This window comes from Ceratosolen solmsi, unplaced genomic scaffold (genome assembly GCF_000503995.2).
Source record: "Ceratosolen solmsi marchali unplaced genomic scaffold, CerSol_1.0 scaffold10, whole genome shotgun sequence".
Classification (NCBI taxonomy): Eukaryota; Metazoa; Arthropoda; class Insecta; order Hymenoptera; family Agaonidae; genus Ceratosolen; species Ceratosolen solmsi.
The window spans coordinates 2,734,029-2,751,474 of record NW_011948412.1 but is presented as its reverse complement, the minus strand read 5'-3'; the positions used below and the strand labels follow the sequence as shown (position 1 = coordinate 2,751,474).

The window sequence follows — 17,446 nt, the reverse complement described above, 5'->3', positions numbered from 1 at the left end:
AAAAGATATGAATTATCAAATTTTTAATTTCCTACAATTTAATATGCAAAGAATTAAAGGAAATTTACTTAGGTATATATTTATTGATATTTAAACGAATGTGTTCATTTTAATTAATTTATAATATATAATTGAAATACAAAATACAATCAAACTCAGATGCAGTATATAAAAAAAGCGTATTCAACGTTTTTCTCTAAAATATTAAGCATTCTTTATAATTTACTTTCAAGTGACAAATTATATAATAAATAGGTATAATAAAATAACGTTTTAAGTATTTAATTATTTAAATTCTGTATAAATTAAAAATTTATATTTACTGTTTAAGTTTTGTATTAACAATAGATTATAAATACTTTAAACAAATGAATGCTGATCCTAAAATATTAGTTATATTATGCTGTAAAATTGTAAATAAAAATATAGCTGACATTTTTTAAAATTCATTATAAAATAGTTTGTAAGTTTTTGTAAAGGAGTGACTTATTGTCACTTATTCAAAGCATAAGCCTTAAAATGTATGTTGAGTGTACAGTTTTTTACTGAGAAAATATAAAAATTTTTTTAATATTAAGCTCTATTTTTTTTTTTTTTTGAATTCTTTAATTTTATGATAAATAAATCAAGATTATTCTTATGAATTTGTCTCTTTTATTTTATTATAATGAAACCTGAATATACAGAAATTAAATTGAAAAAGAAACTTATTCATTGTAAAATATAAAATATGAACAAAAACATTATTACTTTTTATGAATAATTTTAATTTTATTGATTTATATGTGTAAATATACATTTTAATAATTAGATGTTTAAAATATGTACATATAGAAAATTTTTGTGTATAAACTTAGTTTATATATTTAATTAATCGATAAAATAATCACTCATGATAAATATAAATTTTAATCATTTAACAAAGTTTCTCCATCTATTGAAGTGAACATAATGAATATTTTTTTGCTTAGCTCTGGACCAATTTTCCTTACTGAAGTAAGTGGCCCTGCTGCTCTTCTAATCTATTGAGAAATTAAATTTATAATTAAATTTTTAACCAAATAAAATATTAATACAGTTACAAAGTTTAAAGTATGAAACTCCAGTATTTTTATTTTATTTAATAATTTAATTTTGATATTTTTATTTGATTAATTTTTAATTTTAAATATTTTATATATGTTTATTTATAATTGTTAGAATTCAACAAACATGTACAGTGATTAAAATGTCAAATTTTTACTTACAGGAATATCTTTTAACAATGCTTCTCCTTCGGCTTGACTACAGTTTTTATAAGTCTAAATATTTTTTCTTTATTGATTAAACATGTAAGCATATTTTATAATTAAAATAAAAATCCAAATAGAAAAACTTACTTCAATTAAGTGTAATGGACTTTTATAGATTGATGAAATAGCCTCAGATGTCTCTAAACTCATTAATGTGAATTGACATAATTGTTGTTGCCATAATCGTTTTAATCCATTTCCATCTTTGTCCACTTTAACTGTGTCTCTATTATCACAATTAATATAGCAATCAATTTTAGATAACTCTGATCGTTTTTCTATTTTTGAAGGCAAACGAGTTAATGATTTTGTGTATTGATGAATCCATAAAATCATTTCATCTTGATTTTCTATTAATCTAGAATTGATATTATGTATTAATTGAATTTCAACTAAGCATTTTTCAAACTTTTTTCTTGATATTATTGGATAATTGGAAAAATCTTTATCTCCTTTTAGTTTCATTTTTTTCTGTTTCTCAATACCTAAAAATATTAACATTACTAATAATACTTTAATACAATATTTGGTATATTTAATAATATAAATTAAGTTACTTAAGTTTCTTGAAAATGTTTCTTGTACAGCTCGATCTTTTATACTTTTCAAATATTTAAAATAACTGCCTATTTTATAAATAATTAATGATAACTTTCTATCAGGCACTAATAATTTAATATTGGAAATTACAGATATAAATGTATTGTCAAATATGTGATCAATAATTTCTTTACAATTCCAAATGATTATAATATGTTTTTCATTTACATTTTCAATATTTGAGCACAAGTTATTTTCTTTGTTTATATAATGATTCTCAATATATCTGGAAAAGGTAATAGATTTAGGTATCAATTGTGATTGTACATTATATTTAATACAATTTTCTTCAGCATATGTCAAAAAATGATCAAAATAATCATGATTCTTAATTTCTTCATCAAATATAATTTCAATTAATTTAAGTTTATGGTCAGCATTGTTATTTAAGCAATTTTTTTTATTCAATTTTTTTAATAGTTTTTGTTTTGTTATCTCTTCTTGTTTTTCTAGTTTTGTTTGTTGCTTATCCTTTCCTTTTTCTAATATTTTATTTACATTATTTTTACCTTAAAAATAATATTAAAATTGTAATTAAATTTTTACAATAATCATATCTCAATTTTATTTAAGATATTTACAAAGTATTACATACTTTTACTTTTCATATTCTTATAATTTTGTTTTAATATTTCATCATCAAAAGATAATTCAGTATGACATTGATAAATTTTATTTTGTGATTCATAATCAGAATCACTTTCAGATTTCTTTTTTGAATTATATCCTAAATCATTTTCACATTCAAAATTTACTTTATGTAAATCAAATTCACTCAATTCTTTTTCAATATTATTTTCTTTCATTAAATTATTTGTGTATTGTATACTGCTGATACATTCTGTTTCATTCATATTTATAGATGCCTCAGAATCTTTTATATTTGTTAAATAATGGACATTACCTTTTGATTGTATTTTTTGGGTTTCATTAGATTTGTAAGAACAATGGCTAAGGAAAATTATTTCATCATCATCCATTTTAATACACTGAATTTACTGCACACAATAAAGGACACATATGTCCAAATGTAGTTTATCATTTTATTTATGTAGAACTAATCAGATTAAAAAAAATATATAAAAATCATGTAAAGTTAGAGCTCACAAGCTGTTAAATTATATTTATTTAATGTTCAGATGTTTAAAAAATTTTTAATTAAGAATTTCTCGAGTTTAAATAAACAAAGTGAATTATAATACTATTGTTCTTATATATTTACTTTAACAAAATATATAAATATGAAGATTATTGATTACTTAAATGATAAACATTTATAGTTACAAATTACATCTAAAGCATTAATTAAAATTTTATTTGAAAATTCTCTATCAACCTTTAAATAAATATTATAATAAAATAACCTAACTTTCATAATTAAACGAATAAAATTTCAATTATATTAATATAATTGTAAATATGTTTACAATATAATCAATACAAAGTATTAACAATCAATTAATAATAGTAATAATATAGTAATTCTTTTACACGTTTTTTGATAAGACTAATATCAAACAAAGTTTTGGCGGACTTTTTACCGTACTTCATTTCTTGGTCAAAACGGGTACTGCTTTATCAACAGAACATAGCAAAATGTTGCAAATGCTTTCTCATAAACATGAATACCAAATTGTGTATAGAATACACTGGGGTGCGCGCGGTCGAATCCCCGCCACCTACGGTCGGATAACCAAGCTGCAGTCAAATCAGACGTCTCATGAACACTCATACTAATATCAAACAGTTCTAAATTTTTAGCAGGCAGGGAACTAGATAGCAACGGTTTGGTTCCATGTCCGTTCTACAGATTTATTAGTAGCAAAGTGAAGTGAAGTTTTAGTAGTGAGTCTAGTGAATGCGCATTATTATCTCTCTTAATCAACTTTTTTAAATTTATATTGGCTTCATCTAAAATTGCTAGTTCATCTGGTATTGAGTGAAGGACGAGCATACAATAAAAATATTTTTGCTTTGGTAGTTGCTGTGAAGTGTTTATAAAAATATTCAGGAAATTTAGCCAGACAACAGTTTTTTCGGAAAGTAATGGCGAAGAAAACGTATGATCTTCTATTCAAACTTCTGTTGATCGGCGATAGTGGTGTCGGCAAGACTTGTATATTATTCCGCTTTTCGGACGACGCGTTCTCCACGACATTTATTTCTACCATAGGTAAGAGAAAGAAGAAGAGAAAAAACAGGTAGACAAAGGAAGATGACCAACAAATAGAAATTTTGACGTAGTGCAGTTAGTTGGGTAAAAGTACACATGCACACATGCATACTCTATGCTTGTGTATATTTTTGGGTGTATACTGGCTACGGGGCTCCAAATTGGTAGTTACATTTATTTTTAACTATGTATTACTCGTGTACGTATTCGCACCGGTTCATATATTTTTTTATTGTTATTTCATTAATCGTTCTACAGTTTTTAAACTATTTTTCATGCAAATAAACAACGATTTATATAGATATCATATAGTCGAGACAAATGATCCCATTATGTTTAATAAATCCCTAATACTTTTCTTACTTCAAATAACCTTCATGGTTTTCCAGGTAACACTTTTTATATATTAAAGTAAAAACAATATTTTTTATTTATTTTTAGATCTATTTCTTGATTTGCATATATAAAATGATAGTATGTTTTTGTTATTTATTGTAAAGCGAATTCGTTTCTTTTATATTTATTAGTATTATAAATATTTCAGTATTTACAAACATAAAGTTAAGTTTTATTTGAATAATTATTTTCACTTTAAAAAATGCTTGTTATTTAAATTCTTCTTTCTTTACTTTTACCTCTTAACATTGATATTATCAAAATTGATACATTCAGATGTAGATTTAGTTTTATTTTTTAAATAAAAATATATTTATTATTAAAGAATTATATAGATCTATTATATTATTTAAATATTTAAATAAAGTAAATAAATTAAAATTTTTGTAAATTATATTTGTTTGATTAAAAAAAACATTTGATACAATATTATATTATGTTAGTATACATAATATAAGGAAAAATCATAGCTTTGAAATAAAGAATTATAAAAAATAAATAAAAATAAATTAACACTATAGATTAAAACGATTTAAGATACAAGTTTTTTTTTTATAAGATATTATTGATAGGTATTATAGAATATGACAATCAATTATCTTGAATTATCATGAATTTATTACTTAATTTTAGGAATTGATTTTAAAATTAAAACTGTGGAATTGAGAGGAAAAAAAATTAAACTTCAAATATGGTAAGATTGATTATATTATAAATTTTGTTACTCTAAGTATTATTAATTTACTTGTATGTATGTATTATTTACATTTAGGGATACAGCAGGACAAGAGAGATTTCATACTATTACAACGTCTTATTACAGAGGTGCAATGGGCATAATGCTAGTGTATGATATAACAAACGAAAAGACATTTGAAAATATAGTGAATTGGTTAAGAAATATTGATGAGGTATATGAAGATCTTACATTTATATGGTTATTAATTTCAGTAGATGAGAAAATCGAATAATTTTTTATTAATGTTTTAGCATGCAAATGAAAATGTGGAGAAAATGATTTTAGGCAATAAAAGTGATATGGAAGACAGACGTGAAGTCAAAACTGAAAAAGGTGCAGCAGTAAGTATATGCAAATTTTGAGATCCATAGTACATACAAAAAATTTAAAAATAATTTTATTATTGTTCAAAATATAAACTGAAACTATGTTTATATTTATTAAAATATTTGATTATAATATATTATTGAATAAAAAATTCGAATTATATGACCATCATTATATTTTACATAATATAGCTAAATAATTTAATTTTTATTATTTATTCAATTATAAGAAATTAATTTATCTATTCAACAATATTGCTTTATTCATTTGAATTATTAATAGTTATGATTCATAATGTTAACTTTATTAATAAAAATTAATAACATGTTTATAGATTAGAATAATTATTTATTACATATGTACATATAATTTTATAAATTACAATATACCACGATCAAGCATATAAATAATTATATATGTATATTCTCTTATAATTTATTTTCAAAAAATCAACAAATGATAAAATAAATATACTTTTATTACTTTTTCAATTAAATATATCAAATAAAGAAGTTTTTTTTTGTATTTATTTCTTATAATTATTTACTTAGTGAAGCTAAATTAACTATTTACATATATATATATAACTATTTATTAATACTTTTAGTATATCTATTACCCACGCTTTATAAACACCCCTATTTTTATCAATAGATAGCGCGAGAACACGGGATTAGATTCATGGAGACATCGGCAAAGTCCAACATTAATATTGACCTTGCCTTTCGGGAACTAGCAGAGGCTATTCTTGATAAGACCCATGGCAAGGAACCGCAAGATGCACTAGATCGCGTGACAGTTGACCGAAGAGTCGAGCGAACTTCGAGCCGGTGTTGTTGAATCATCGAATATAAATTATCCTTTCATTTGTTAAAAATACGTTAATTTCACACGTATAGATTTCATTTTTAATTCTGTATTTTTTTGTTTTAATTTTTTTCTCTTACAATCGTGATCTGACAAGTTGTTTTAAATAAATAGAAAAATTTTTTTTAGAACTTAAATAAGATAAGTGGTTGTAAAATGACGTGGAATTATTTTTCATTGAGTGTATTTGTAGAAAATTCTAGAAAAGTAATTATTTTAGCCTTGATTGATCCATATATTATATTTATGTATATTAATATTTTTTATTCAATTATTTTTACGTTTGTTTATCATTTTTAAGTTTTGTTCTTGAACTGAGCATATTTACTCTTTATTATAGAAAATAAATTCATTTTTAAGGTTTAAAAAAATTATTTTAAATTTATGTTAAGAATTTTACAGTAGAATAAAACATTTTTTTTTATAAAAGATACAATACCATTAATTTTATTTTATTATTCAAATTAAAAAGTGAATACGATTTTCTGGAGGTTAAATTATAATCTTATGTGATTGTTAGCTTTAATAAATATGTAATTATATGATGTAATTGCTTATTGTACATTATTATAACTCATCTTTTAAGCAAATGCAAATTAATTAGTTAAAATATATTTATATATACTTTTATATAATTGTCATATCAGATAATGTTAGTCTCTTGTTTTGTCTTGTAAAATTTTAAAGAATAACATTTGATTGCATGTGATTGTATATCAATTATATAATTATGTTTAACAAATCTTAAATGACAATTGTCATATAAAAAATTCGATTAAATTGTAATTTCCTTCATGAATTTTTAAAAATTAAATGATTTATCTTTTAAATAAAATCTTCGTTACATATTTTCTTTTATGACTACACTGTGAAATAATTATTGGAAGCAATAAACATAATGAAAATATTTACTTAAATAGATTTAAAATACATATTTTTTTAAAACCATATTAACAAATTTTATACTATCATATTATTTTTATAACGTTTTTTAAATAAAATTTTTAATTTGTATAATAATTTGAAATAATCTACAAAATTAATTTATATAAAGGATCGAAGAGGCAAAATGATCTGAATTATTATACGAACGTTATTTAAACGATATGTATTAGTTATATACAAAGAAAGTATAATCAGGTGCATCAAGAATAATTTTATTAATAATTGATTAAAAATTTCTTTTATTTATTAAGGACCTTTCTATTATTGATAATTAACAGTGATATTTTTCATTTACACATCAATTTCTACGTCAAACCTTCCGCCAATTCAACATGTTAATGTGTAAATGTGTAATTTATTTATTAACTTATTTATTTGTAAAATGTTCATATATTTTTACACAGTACAATTTTTAATTAAAACAATAAAAATCTTTGATGGTGACAACGCAATCGTATGTAAAGGTGAAGCAAACTTCATAATATTAACAGTCATTGCTATTTTGTATTAACACTTGCCGATTTATACTGCAACTGTTAAAGTACCGTTCTTCAAAATTTGAAGATCATAATGATGATCATAATGAAATAATGATGATCTAATATTTTTTTAAAAATTGAGCTTCCGCTCACGCCTGTTTTTCAATGTGTATAATAAAGTAAAATTTTGAGAAATTTATAATTTTATTTATTATTAACAAATTAAATGTTATGTATATAAATTTTGTTATTTTTATTTAAATATATTTTTTTCAATTTACATTTAAAGTTTATGTAAACTTCCATTACATTCATCATGTTAATCAATCTATATATTATTTATTTTTATAAGTTATAAGTTGATCGGTATATGTGAACATAAATATACTTGTAATAGAAAGGTAAAAAATAGTTTTAAAAGTAATATGCATATATGCATATAGTCATTGGATGTAAATAAAACTTTTGAAATTATGATTTATTCAAATTTATTAAAAATACAAATGATGCAATATGTAGTATCAAAGATAAAACAATTTTTTTATAATATACAGATGATTTTGAAAAACTAATAATGATAATTTTGTATCAAAAGTTAAAAAGTTATCAACTTTTTCACAACTAAAATTAAATGTATTTATTATTATAATGTTATTACATCATCATTTTATTACATCACTTAATAGAATATTATATTATAATATAATTTTACAGTTTAACTAAACTTTTAAATAATATCTGAATTGAATGTTGATATATTAAATGCAGAAAAAAAAGAAATTGATGATCATGAAAATGTAAATGAATTTAATAAAATTAAAATATGAATAAAAGTTTCTTTTAATATCTAAAGTGCATGCACTATTAAATGATCAATTTTAAATATTTCAATTTTGTAACAATGTACTATTGTATACTGGTATCATTTTATTATAATAAAATAATAAAAATTTTTATTAAATAATAACTTTCTTTATTCTTAATATTTAGATTTTATAAAAAAAAAACTATAAGTTTTATTTAAATGGATGATTTTGTTTTGGGAGAGTTTTTGTAAAGTTTTTAATCTAACAATACTTTCGTTTTAAAATGACTTAATAGAGTTTTAATATTAATTTAAAAATGAAAATGTAAGCTTAAATCAGAAATTAAATATATTTTGTGAAGCTGTACAGATGTAATATTTTACATTTTTTCATTTTTTACTATATAACATATTTCATACATATGATCATGTAAATATATATTTTCGATCTTAATACAATACTATTATCAAATAATAATAACTAAATTAATTATTTCATGAGCTAATATATAATAGTTTTAATTGCATTATAAATTATTTATTATCTAACATATATATGTGTAGTTTTTTACATTGAATATTTCGTATAACAAAAACATTGTTATAATTCACGAGTTTAATTAAAATACATGACAAAATTTCAAATTGTTATGAAATATAAAACTTATACCTAAATATAAAAGATAATAGGTGCTCTATATAATGTCTAATTCTACTTTTATCAGTAACTATAATTTCCTAAGAATTGGTAAATCAAATATATAAAAGCAGAAATAATTAATTTTACAATGAAAAATAAATTAGTGATTAAAATAGCAGGTTCAAAATATTTTCAAATAGTTACAAACGTTCATTTATAATGCAAGTATAGAATCAATTATAAATGAAATGACTAAGAAAATTTAATAATACATATAGGAACACTAACTTTTACGAATTATACTAATGGTGTTAGTTACATATCCGCAAGTATGCATGCGTGCGCGCGCGCATATAACACCGTATTGAATATTATACAACCGTTTAGATTTTAATATAAAGCATTAATGCTCAAGTTAAGTCTATTTTTGCTATAACAAATCAAAATAATTAATTATAGTTTACTTTTTCATAAATTTGTTTTAGTTTTTACGTAAATATTTCTCTATTTTATTACAAAATTATTTATAGATTATATTAGTTCAATTTTAAATCATGTAATTTACATTCATAATATTTGGATGTTTCTTTTATTTATATTTATTAATTAATCCAATATTTAATATGTCTAACTAAATTAATAATAATTTGTTTTATATTTGTATAGACTGCTGTATAAAAATTCTATTACTATTTGTATTTGAATGTATTATTTTTAAATCAATTTACAACAGATTGATTAATATTTAATTAATATTTATTTTTCTTTGAATAGTCCACTTTATAAAAAATTGATAAATATCAGATTATTTTGTATTTTTACTATCATAGACATTAATTAATTAAAATTCCTAATAAAAATTTAAATGTTAAATTTGTTTATAAAATAAATTCTACAGTTAAATATAAAAATATAGTTTTGCATTTTCTAAATATATTTTTTATAATCTTGACAGAAACAAGTTCAAAATATCAGGAAATCTAACATTTTTAAAAAGGTCATTTTTTATAAGGTAATAAAAAGTCGATTAAAAATAACAAAATAAATAATTAAATAAAAAAATTAAAAACAAATGTTTTAGTTCATTAGAAATTATTATTAATAATAATTAAGAATTAATGATAATAAATTACTTTTGAATAACAAACGAGAATGTTTCAAAATTAGGGTTTATATATTATCCTAATAGTAAAAGTAACGAAAATTTGCAAGAAATTTGGTACAAGATTGAAGATTTATCGTATCAATTTATTTCTTTTATCCTCTTCAATCACGATTTTTTCTTCGTAATATTTAATGTGTATAAATTTTTAATCACGGGAGGAAGCACCGATGAGATTCAAAATATAGATGAAAATGTTGACTATATCTAAATATATATTGAGTGTAGCAAAGACATACTCTTCGGGAGATAACGAGTACTTGTGTTTGTTTCCTATCATAAGTTGCGTATCATATACTAAATAAAATGAAAACAAAAGAGCACCTATAGAACTATAGACTATGGTCATTATTTGCCCATGAAAAAAGATTGTCAAAAAACCAAAAATCATGAATATTATAGCAGCAATAAACAAATACGGTCCAAAGCTAGTAAAATCGAATTTTGTTTGAAATGCAAATAAGGTAAGAGCAAAACAAATTACAATAGTAATTCCAACTGCCATTAAAACCTGAAATCAGAAAATAATTTGAAGATTTTAAATTTATATTTATTATATCTTAATATAAATAAAAATATATAATATATATTAATATTATATTATTCTATTATTTTATAAAATAATATTTGATTAAATTATTTAAATATATACTATATTCTTATTGGTATTTAAACAGAGGAAATCTGGTGTGAACCATGATCAATATGATTTAAATTATCACGTTTAATATAAATATTTCGGTATTGAAATTTTGTGTTATAAATGATGTTAATGTGGAAGAATACAGGAAATTTGAAAGCTACTTTTATACAGTTCACCTAACTTATATTATAATTCTTCTATCGTTTATAACAATTATTATATTAGAAATTAAAAACTCACTTGTAGTAAATAATTAAATATATTATTATAATTTGAAAATTCCATAGTTCATTGAATTGTATGATTGGGTGAAATGAAACGAGTTATAATCCTTTGTGAGTAAGTGAATTAAAACGATGTAATTTATAGTTTTATTGCTGTTTGCAACTGACTAATCATTAACAGTATAAAAAATTAGGTTAAGGATTCAACAGTAATCTGTGCTATATAATAAATAATGCAACAAGATGCATTGTAAGAAGTGTAGGCAATAAGGCATGATATGCAAGGTGGGAAATTGGTAAGAAGCAACGTAGCGTGTTGAAAGGGATAAAAATGAGATTATATTTATAAGGTCTAAGTTTTATTATAAAAAGAAAAACGGTGCAAACTCAATATAGATAACTTAGAGAAAGATAAGACGTTGAACTTGAGCAAAATATTTTTAAGTTATCCACTGTTGCAAAAGAATAGAAGATACTGCAGAAGAAAATTTCCTCTGCAAAGAAAGAATTTAAAGTGTAAAGTAACTAAAGAAAATAGTCAGCAAGAGTACTGATAGTAGTAGTAACGATGAATTTTGCAGAGGATCAGAGGTTTCATTAAAATTTAATTTTTGTAAAATATATTTATTCAAAACTTTCGAAAAAGGAAATAAATAATAAATTCTCTGAAAAATTGTGATATCGATCCACGGTATGATCAATGGCAAATCTTATCAAATGAAATGAAATTTTTGAAATCTACTTTGCTATAAAGTTAAAAGAATTATCAAATAATTTATTAGGTGTATTGTATCGTTTAATTAATTTTCCTTTTATCGTTCACAACCATTCTTATATCTTAAAATAAAATTTAATTGATTCTATATACAAAAAAATTGTTTAAACAAGATATTTGTTTATGTGAAAAGATATATGAAACATTTTTTACTTACATGCTGCTCTTTGTGCATGCTGGCAACAAATGCTAAAAGGGTTCCCTCAGCAAAGGTAAAGATGAAAAGGAAAATATAGTTCGTTGGTACTTTGCGGCGTACATTTGTACAGCATGCCATACAGATAATCATTACAAATGTCACAATTAAACAAACATACATAAGTGATGGATTTTTATTGGCAAACAATTTTGCTTTTTCATTAAATGAAAAAAGAGCAATTATTGCAAAAGTAATTAACAATTGCAGCATCAGAAGAGAATAGACTTTTCTGGAAAAATATATATTAATTAAATTAATATTTCTTACGAATATTTAAAATAATTAGCATTAAAGATTGACAATGATACACGAAACGATGAGATAGTTTTGCTAACCTAATAAATACTTGTCGTATTACTGCATCATCAAATTGAAATCTTTTAATTTCATCCTGCATAGGATCTTCGGTATAACTTGAACCATATGTGCCTGGTTGTGATGGTACATGGCCATATGGAAGAGAAGCAGGAGGTGCCACAAATCCTGCAAATTATAACATATTAAATAAAATATAAATTACATAATTATATATATAAATAATACCGTTTCATTAATAATTATCTATAACAATAATTTCTTTAATAAATAATATTTTTATCTATTTTATACTATTAATATATCCAGAATAATGTACTGTACATGGACTTGTTAAAAAATGTACCTCCAAAAACGTTAATTTAAATTAAATGAAATGAAATGAAATTAATTTATAACAAAAGAATCTTTAATATGGGTTTGTTTAAAAATAATAAACAGTTACAAAATTACTACATATACAGTTAAAATACCTGGTGGTGCAGGATTTCCTGGATAACCAGGATAGGTTCCTTGATGTGGCGGATTTCCTGGATAACCAGGATAACCTTGATGTGGTGGATTTCCTGGATAACCTCCTTGAGGTGGGGGATTTCCTGGATAACCTGGATAGCCTGTCTGTGGTGGTGGATTCCCTGGATATCCTGTAAATGAAAAAATTTTATATAAATTGTTCAAACACTATAGTAACAAAATATGTAATTGTTTATCAAATATTCTAATTAATATTTCAGAGAAAAGTAATCTGTGCATACAGTATAACAATATATAGAAATCACATTAAGTATTAAATCTGACTATCTTTTTGATTGCATGGATAACAAAGAAATATTTAAGTTGAAAACCTTCTGGACCAGGGTAGTAACCGCCACCAGGAATGTTCTGCCAGGTTGACATCTTTTTCAGCTGAAAAAAAAACTTACAATTAGCATAGAAGTATAAGCACGCTCATTTGTATTTAAAAATAATACAGTAAAATAATTTTTAAATACAAATTTGTCGTATTCAAATAAATGGGACAAAAATAACAAAATTGAATAGATAATTAAAACACGACTTTTCAGCAATTGAAATTTCGTAAATAAATATGTACTTTAGAAATAAATTTATCGAAAATATGTCCGTTTCTATCTTAATATATAACTTTATTTACATACAATAGATGTTAAATATAATATAAAATAAATAATTAAAATTAATATTTCTTCTAAATTATATATTTTAATAATGTACAACAACATACACATAAAGTGAATGTATTTGTTTTATACGTAATCTTATTTATAATTTTATATAAATATAAATAATTAATTATTTGCCATGCTTTAATAAAAAAAATGAAAAAATAAAATTTGTATATTTGCTATTTTTTGATATTAAAATAAAAATGTTAATATTTATTAGAATTTAATTAAAATGTTAACAATTTGTAAATGTATTATATTATAATGTACGATATTATAAACGAATATATATGTATATGTATATATATTCTTTCTTAAGAAATGTAATGGCAAAATTTAATATATAGTTTAAATTAATATAATTAACAGTAACAAATCATGCTGAGACCTGAAATTAAATTTAGCAAAAAGTAATATTTTCGTTAGATGATTTAATGTTTGTGCAATGGTTGAACGTTCTAGTATTGTTACGAATATAACGCATGATCAAATTTATTAATTTAATAACATTAAATGAAATGCCGTAATTAGGAATACTCGTTTGCAGATAACTTGTTTATGAATATTTTATGTTTAAATTATTAAAATTTTATATATTTGAAAATAAGATAATAATAAAAATTATGAAAAAATAATTTCCAATCAATTTTTAATGTACGTATATTTAAAATTGAACGAACATACTGAGAAAATGTTCGGTCACCGAGTTATAAAATTCCATATGAAGATCTACCTCCTCTGCGATGATTATAGTTAGTTGTAGGGAGTTCTTATGGTTTAAGGCTCCATAAAAATCTGGCCACTGTTGGCAATAATGATCGATCAATCACCAATGCTCTAAATAACAAGTCCATGACCTTTTCGAATATAATGTGACAATAAAACTAATTATTGTATTAATTCAACTCATATTACACAGTCCGCAAATTTCATGAAATGTGTAGTAGTATGTGTGCGCGTACGTACGTATATTATATATTTGGTGTGCACCCACTCATTCAATGAATATATAATTTTTATAATTAAAATTAGCACATAAATTTAAAATTCAATTACCTACAAGCAAACAGAATAATTATAACTAAGAAATATTTAAAACGCAATTTATAAAATATATAAAGGCTATCTTTAAAAATACAGTTAAAAGGTTTATACAAATATAAACATAGTAATGATTATGATACTTGCATTTTTAAATTAAAAAATGTTATTATTGGAAAATTATAAAATTTAATTATTCTTTCAGTAACTAACTTAGTTGTTTAATTATTTTACAAATTTTACTGTACAATTGCTTAATTGAATAAATATATTATTGCTATATAGTTTTTAAACTAATATTTACATTTTTCAGTATTTATTTGTATAGGAAATAAGTAAAAATAAATAGATTTATAAATATTTAACAGAATTATTATAATTTAAAAAAGTTTTAGGTTTTTACATATGAAAATATTTAAATACTATAGAAGAAACCAAAAAATAATAGCCATTATATAAGCAATTGTAACTTTACGAAATAAAAAAAAAATCTGACCGAGTATTTATAATTTTCTTTAATGAAGCTATTATAAATATAATAGTAATCAATTTTATAAATTTTATATTTAATTAAATTATTATAGGGTAAAATACTTGGAGCTTCATTATTGTTAAGAATAAAACAATTTCAAGATTATTAAAGTTAATAATTATTTTATTTAATATAAATTGCAATATTTTAAAAATGAGTTAATTCAATAAATTTTAACTTTTATAACTGAATTTTTATTTGAATGAACGTATTATTTACTAATAAATAGCAGAGTTCATTTTTCTATTCTTATAATATGAATTAAATACAAATTTTGATTTTTCATCAACAATCAATTAAAGATAATAGATTTATTATAAATTTAATGTTTTTATATTTATTAATTTATTAACACATTTATATAAATAAAATAAGCCAAGTAAATATATTTTGACATTATTATTTGATAGTTAAAGGCTTTATTCGTTTAATTCATTTTTCGTGTTGATCATTTCTGTATGTCTACAAGATAGCAAATCATGCATAAGAGGAATTATAATGTGCTTCTGTATATATTTTAATAATAATTGTTTTGATTGTATATAATTTAAAGCCCAACTATGTACATTACAATAGAGCAATACATTATGAACTGGCAAAAGATTTAATTTATAAATAAGTTTTATAAAAATTAGCTTCTTTGTGGTCAATATAGAAAAACTTTTCGATACTTATTTACAAATGAAAAATAATATTTTTATACTATTTTAAGTTAATTCACATGGTAAAAATGTCTTATTTAAATACTGTAAATATTACTTAGCCATTAGCTGATAATCAAACGAGCTGAAAATTTTTTTACTATACTCAAAAGATGGCGATATGAGTATTTTTAATTATAGATTAAGGACAATTGCTTTAGATTTCAGCCTAAGATATAACTGAATCATTAGTTTACTTGTATGGTGCTTATATATAATTTATTATTTGTATTCAAGTTTAATTTATTATTTATTATCAATAAAATTTAATTAAAAATACACGATAAAAATTAGAATTTTATTAATCAATTTTGTTTTTAAATATTAGAAATAATTTTTAAAATATCTAAAATAATTATAAACAATGAAAAAGGTCGTATAATATCTAACTAACTTTTGCTAAAGATTTATTTTAAACTATTAACATAAAGTTTTCGAACATAAGATTATATTCTAACCATTTCACATTAAGTTAATAATAATACTTATTTAACAAACTTCAATGCACGCATGATCAGTATACATATGCGCGTTCCATATTTTTCTTGAATTGAATAAAATTGAATAAAATTTATCGAAGTAAATGAAAATGTATTACTCAAATCGGATAAATGAAATATTATATTCAAAGCATGTGAAATTTTGTGATTAGAAAATGGTATTCACTAATGTTATCGCAATGCATACTTAATATATATGCATATAGTAACTGTACTTAGAATTACATACACGAATAATTGGAAACAGCTATTACAGGAAATTATGATTTATGATTCGTTACACTAAGTACAATTACATATTTTAACAGAATAATGTAACAGGATTGGTATGAAATAGCAGAGAACGATGGTACGTCATCGTGTACTTTCTGGAAATAGTGACAATCAATATAAATATCCGTAAACATTAAGCCAAAGTACTCATGTGTACGTGAATACATGAGTATGAAATACATTTTGACATTAATCGACCACATTCACGAATTTATCAGATTTTACCTTGTACTGCAAATATAAGTTTGGGTATATATGACTCTTGCACACACGTCCTGTGATCGTAAATAGAAACAGAATACACGTAAACTTACAAAGAAAAATGCTATTTAGCGGCGTAAGATGTCTATTATTGAATGTTTGAGAATTGATGACTAACCGAATGGACGAAATATGAATAACTATCGCAGTTGGCTTAGAAATCCGATGTGAAGCGATTGTGCGCACAAAATTCTCATTGCGTTGTCCGTATCTCAATATATTGTAACCAATCAAAAGTGATATTTCAAGAAACCTCATTGGTGGTATGGAAAACAATCAGGCGCGCATAAACTATTGATTTCAATAATTTGAGATCTTTGTTTTATTGTAGTGTGAATGGCGTGATATCGAAGGTTACTTTTGAAGTTTAATT

The 17,446-nt window shown here is 22.3% G+C and overlaps 3 protein-coding genes across 3 annotated transcripts; 1 reads left to right on the top strand and 2 right to left on the bottom strand.

Moving 5' to 3' along the window:
- Nucleotides 1-905: 905 nt before the first annotated feature.
- Nucleotides 906-2,981, bottom strand: mms4 (Methyl methanesulfonate sensitivity 4). Its single transcript, XM_011505930.1, has 5 exons — nucleotides 2,488-2,981; nucleotides 1,850-2,401; nucleotides 1,380-1,777; nucleotides 1,248-1,301; nucleotides 906-1,022 (listed from the first exon to the last, which is right to left on the bottom strand). The coding sequence occupies exons 1-5, from the start codon at nucleotides 2,870-2,872 to the stop codon at nucleotides 909-911; spliced, it is 1,503 nt and encodes a 500-aa protein (XP_011504232.1). The 5' UTR covers nucleotides 2,873-2,981; the 3' UTR covers nucleotides 906-908.
- Nucleotides 2,982-3,600: 619 nt separating this feature from the next.
- Rab10 (RAS oncogene family member Rab10) lies at nucleotides 3,601-6,438 on the top strand. The gene is made up of 5 exons (XM_011505919.1): nucleotides 3,601-4,065; nucleotides 5,095-5,155; nucleotides 5,234-5,372; nucleotides 5,452-5,541; nucleotides 6,182-6,438. The coding sequence occupies exons 1-5, from the start codon at nucleotides 3,939-3,941 to the stop codon at nucleotides 6,365-6,367; spliced, it is 603 nt and encodes a 200-aa protein (XP_011504221.1). The 5' UTR covers nucleotides 3,601-3,938; the 3' UTR covers nucleotides 6,368-6,438.
- A 4,002-nt stretch (nucleotides 6,439-10,440) lies between these two features.
- Nucleotides 10,441-13,513, bottom strand: Lfg (Glutamate NMDA receptor-associated protein 1 lifeguard). The gene is made up of 5 exons (XM_011505906.1): nucleotides 13,427-13,513; nucleotides 13,055-13,225; nucleotides 12,602-12,749; nucleotides 12,225-12,495; nucleotides 10,441-10,936 (listed from the first exon to the last, which is right to left on the bottom strand). Exons 1-5 carry the CDS (start codon nucleotides 13,476-13,478, stop codon nucleotides 10,574-10,576), a joined length of 1,005 nt encoding a protein of 334 aa, XP_011504208.1. The 5' UTR covers nucleotides 13,479-13,513; the 3' UTR covers nucleotides 10,441-10,573.
- Between the last annotated feature and the right edge of the window lie 3,933 nt (nucleotides 13,514-17,446).

Coding starts and splice junctions, on each gene's coding strand:
- Lfg (XM_011505906.1), bottom strand. CDS start 13,478: ATGTCAACCTGGCAGAACATTCCTGGTGGCGGTTACTACCCTGGTCCA. Junction 13,226..13,426: donor TTACTACCCTGGTCCAGAAG/GTTTTCAACTTA, acceptor TTTCATTTACAG/GATATCCAGGGAATCCACCA. Junction 12,750..13,054: donor AGGAAATCCTGCACCACCAG/GTATTTTAACTG, acceptor TATAATTTGCAG/GATTTGTGGCACCTCCTGCT.
- Rab10 (XM_011505919.1), top strand. CDS start 3,939: ATGGCGAAGAAAACGTATGATCTTCTATTCAAACTTCTGTTGATCGGC. Junction 4,066..5,094: donor GACATTTATTTCTACCATAG/GTAAGAGAAAGA, acceptor ACTTAATTTTAG/GAATTGATTTTAAAATTAAA. Junction 5,373..5,451: donor GGTTAAGAAATATTGATGAG/GTATATGAAGAT, acceptor TTAATGTTTTAG/CATGCAAATGAAAATGTGGA.
- mms4 (XM_011505930.1), bottom strand. CDS start 2,872: ATGGATGATGATGAAATAATTTTCCTTAGCCATTGTTCTTACAAATCT. Junction 1,302..1,379: donor GTCCATTACACTTAATTGAA/GTAAGTTTTTCT, acceptor AAAAATATTTAG/ACTTATAAAAACTGTAGTCA. Junction 1,023..1,247: donor CATTGTTAAAAGATATTCCT/GTAAGTAAAAAT, acceptor ATTTCTCAATAG/ATTAGAAGAGCAGCAGGGCC.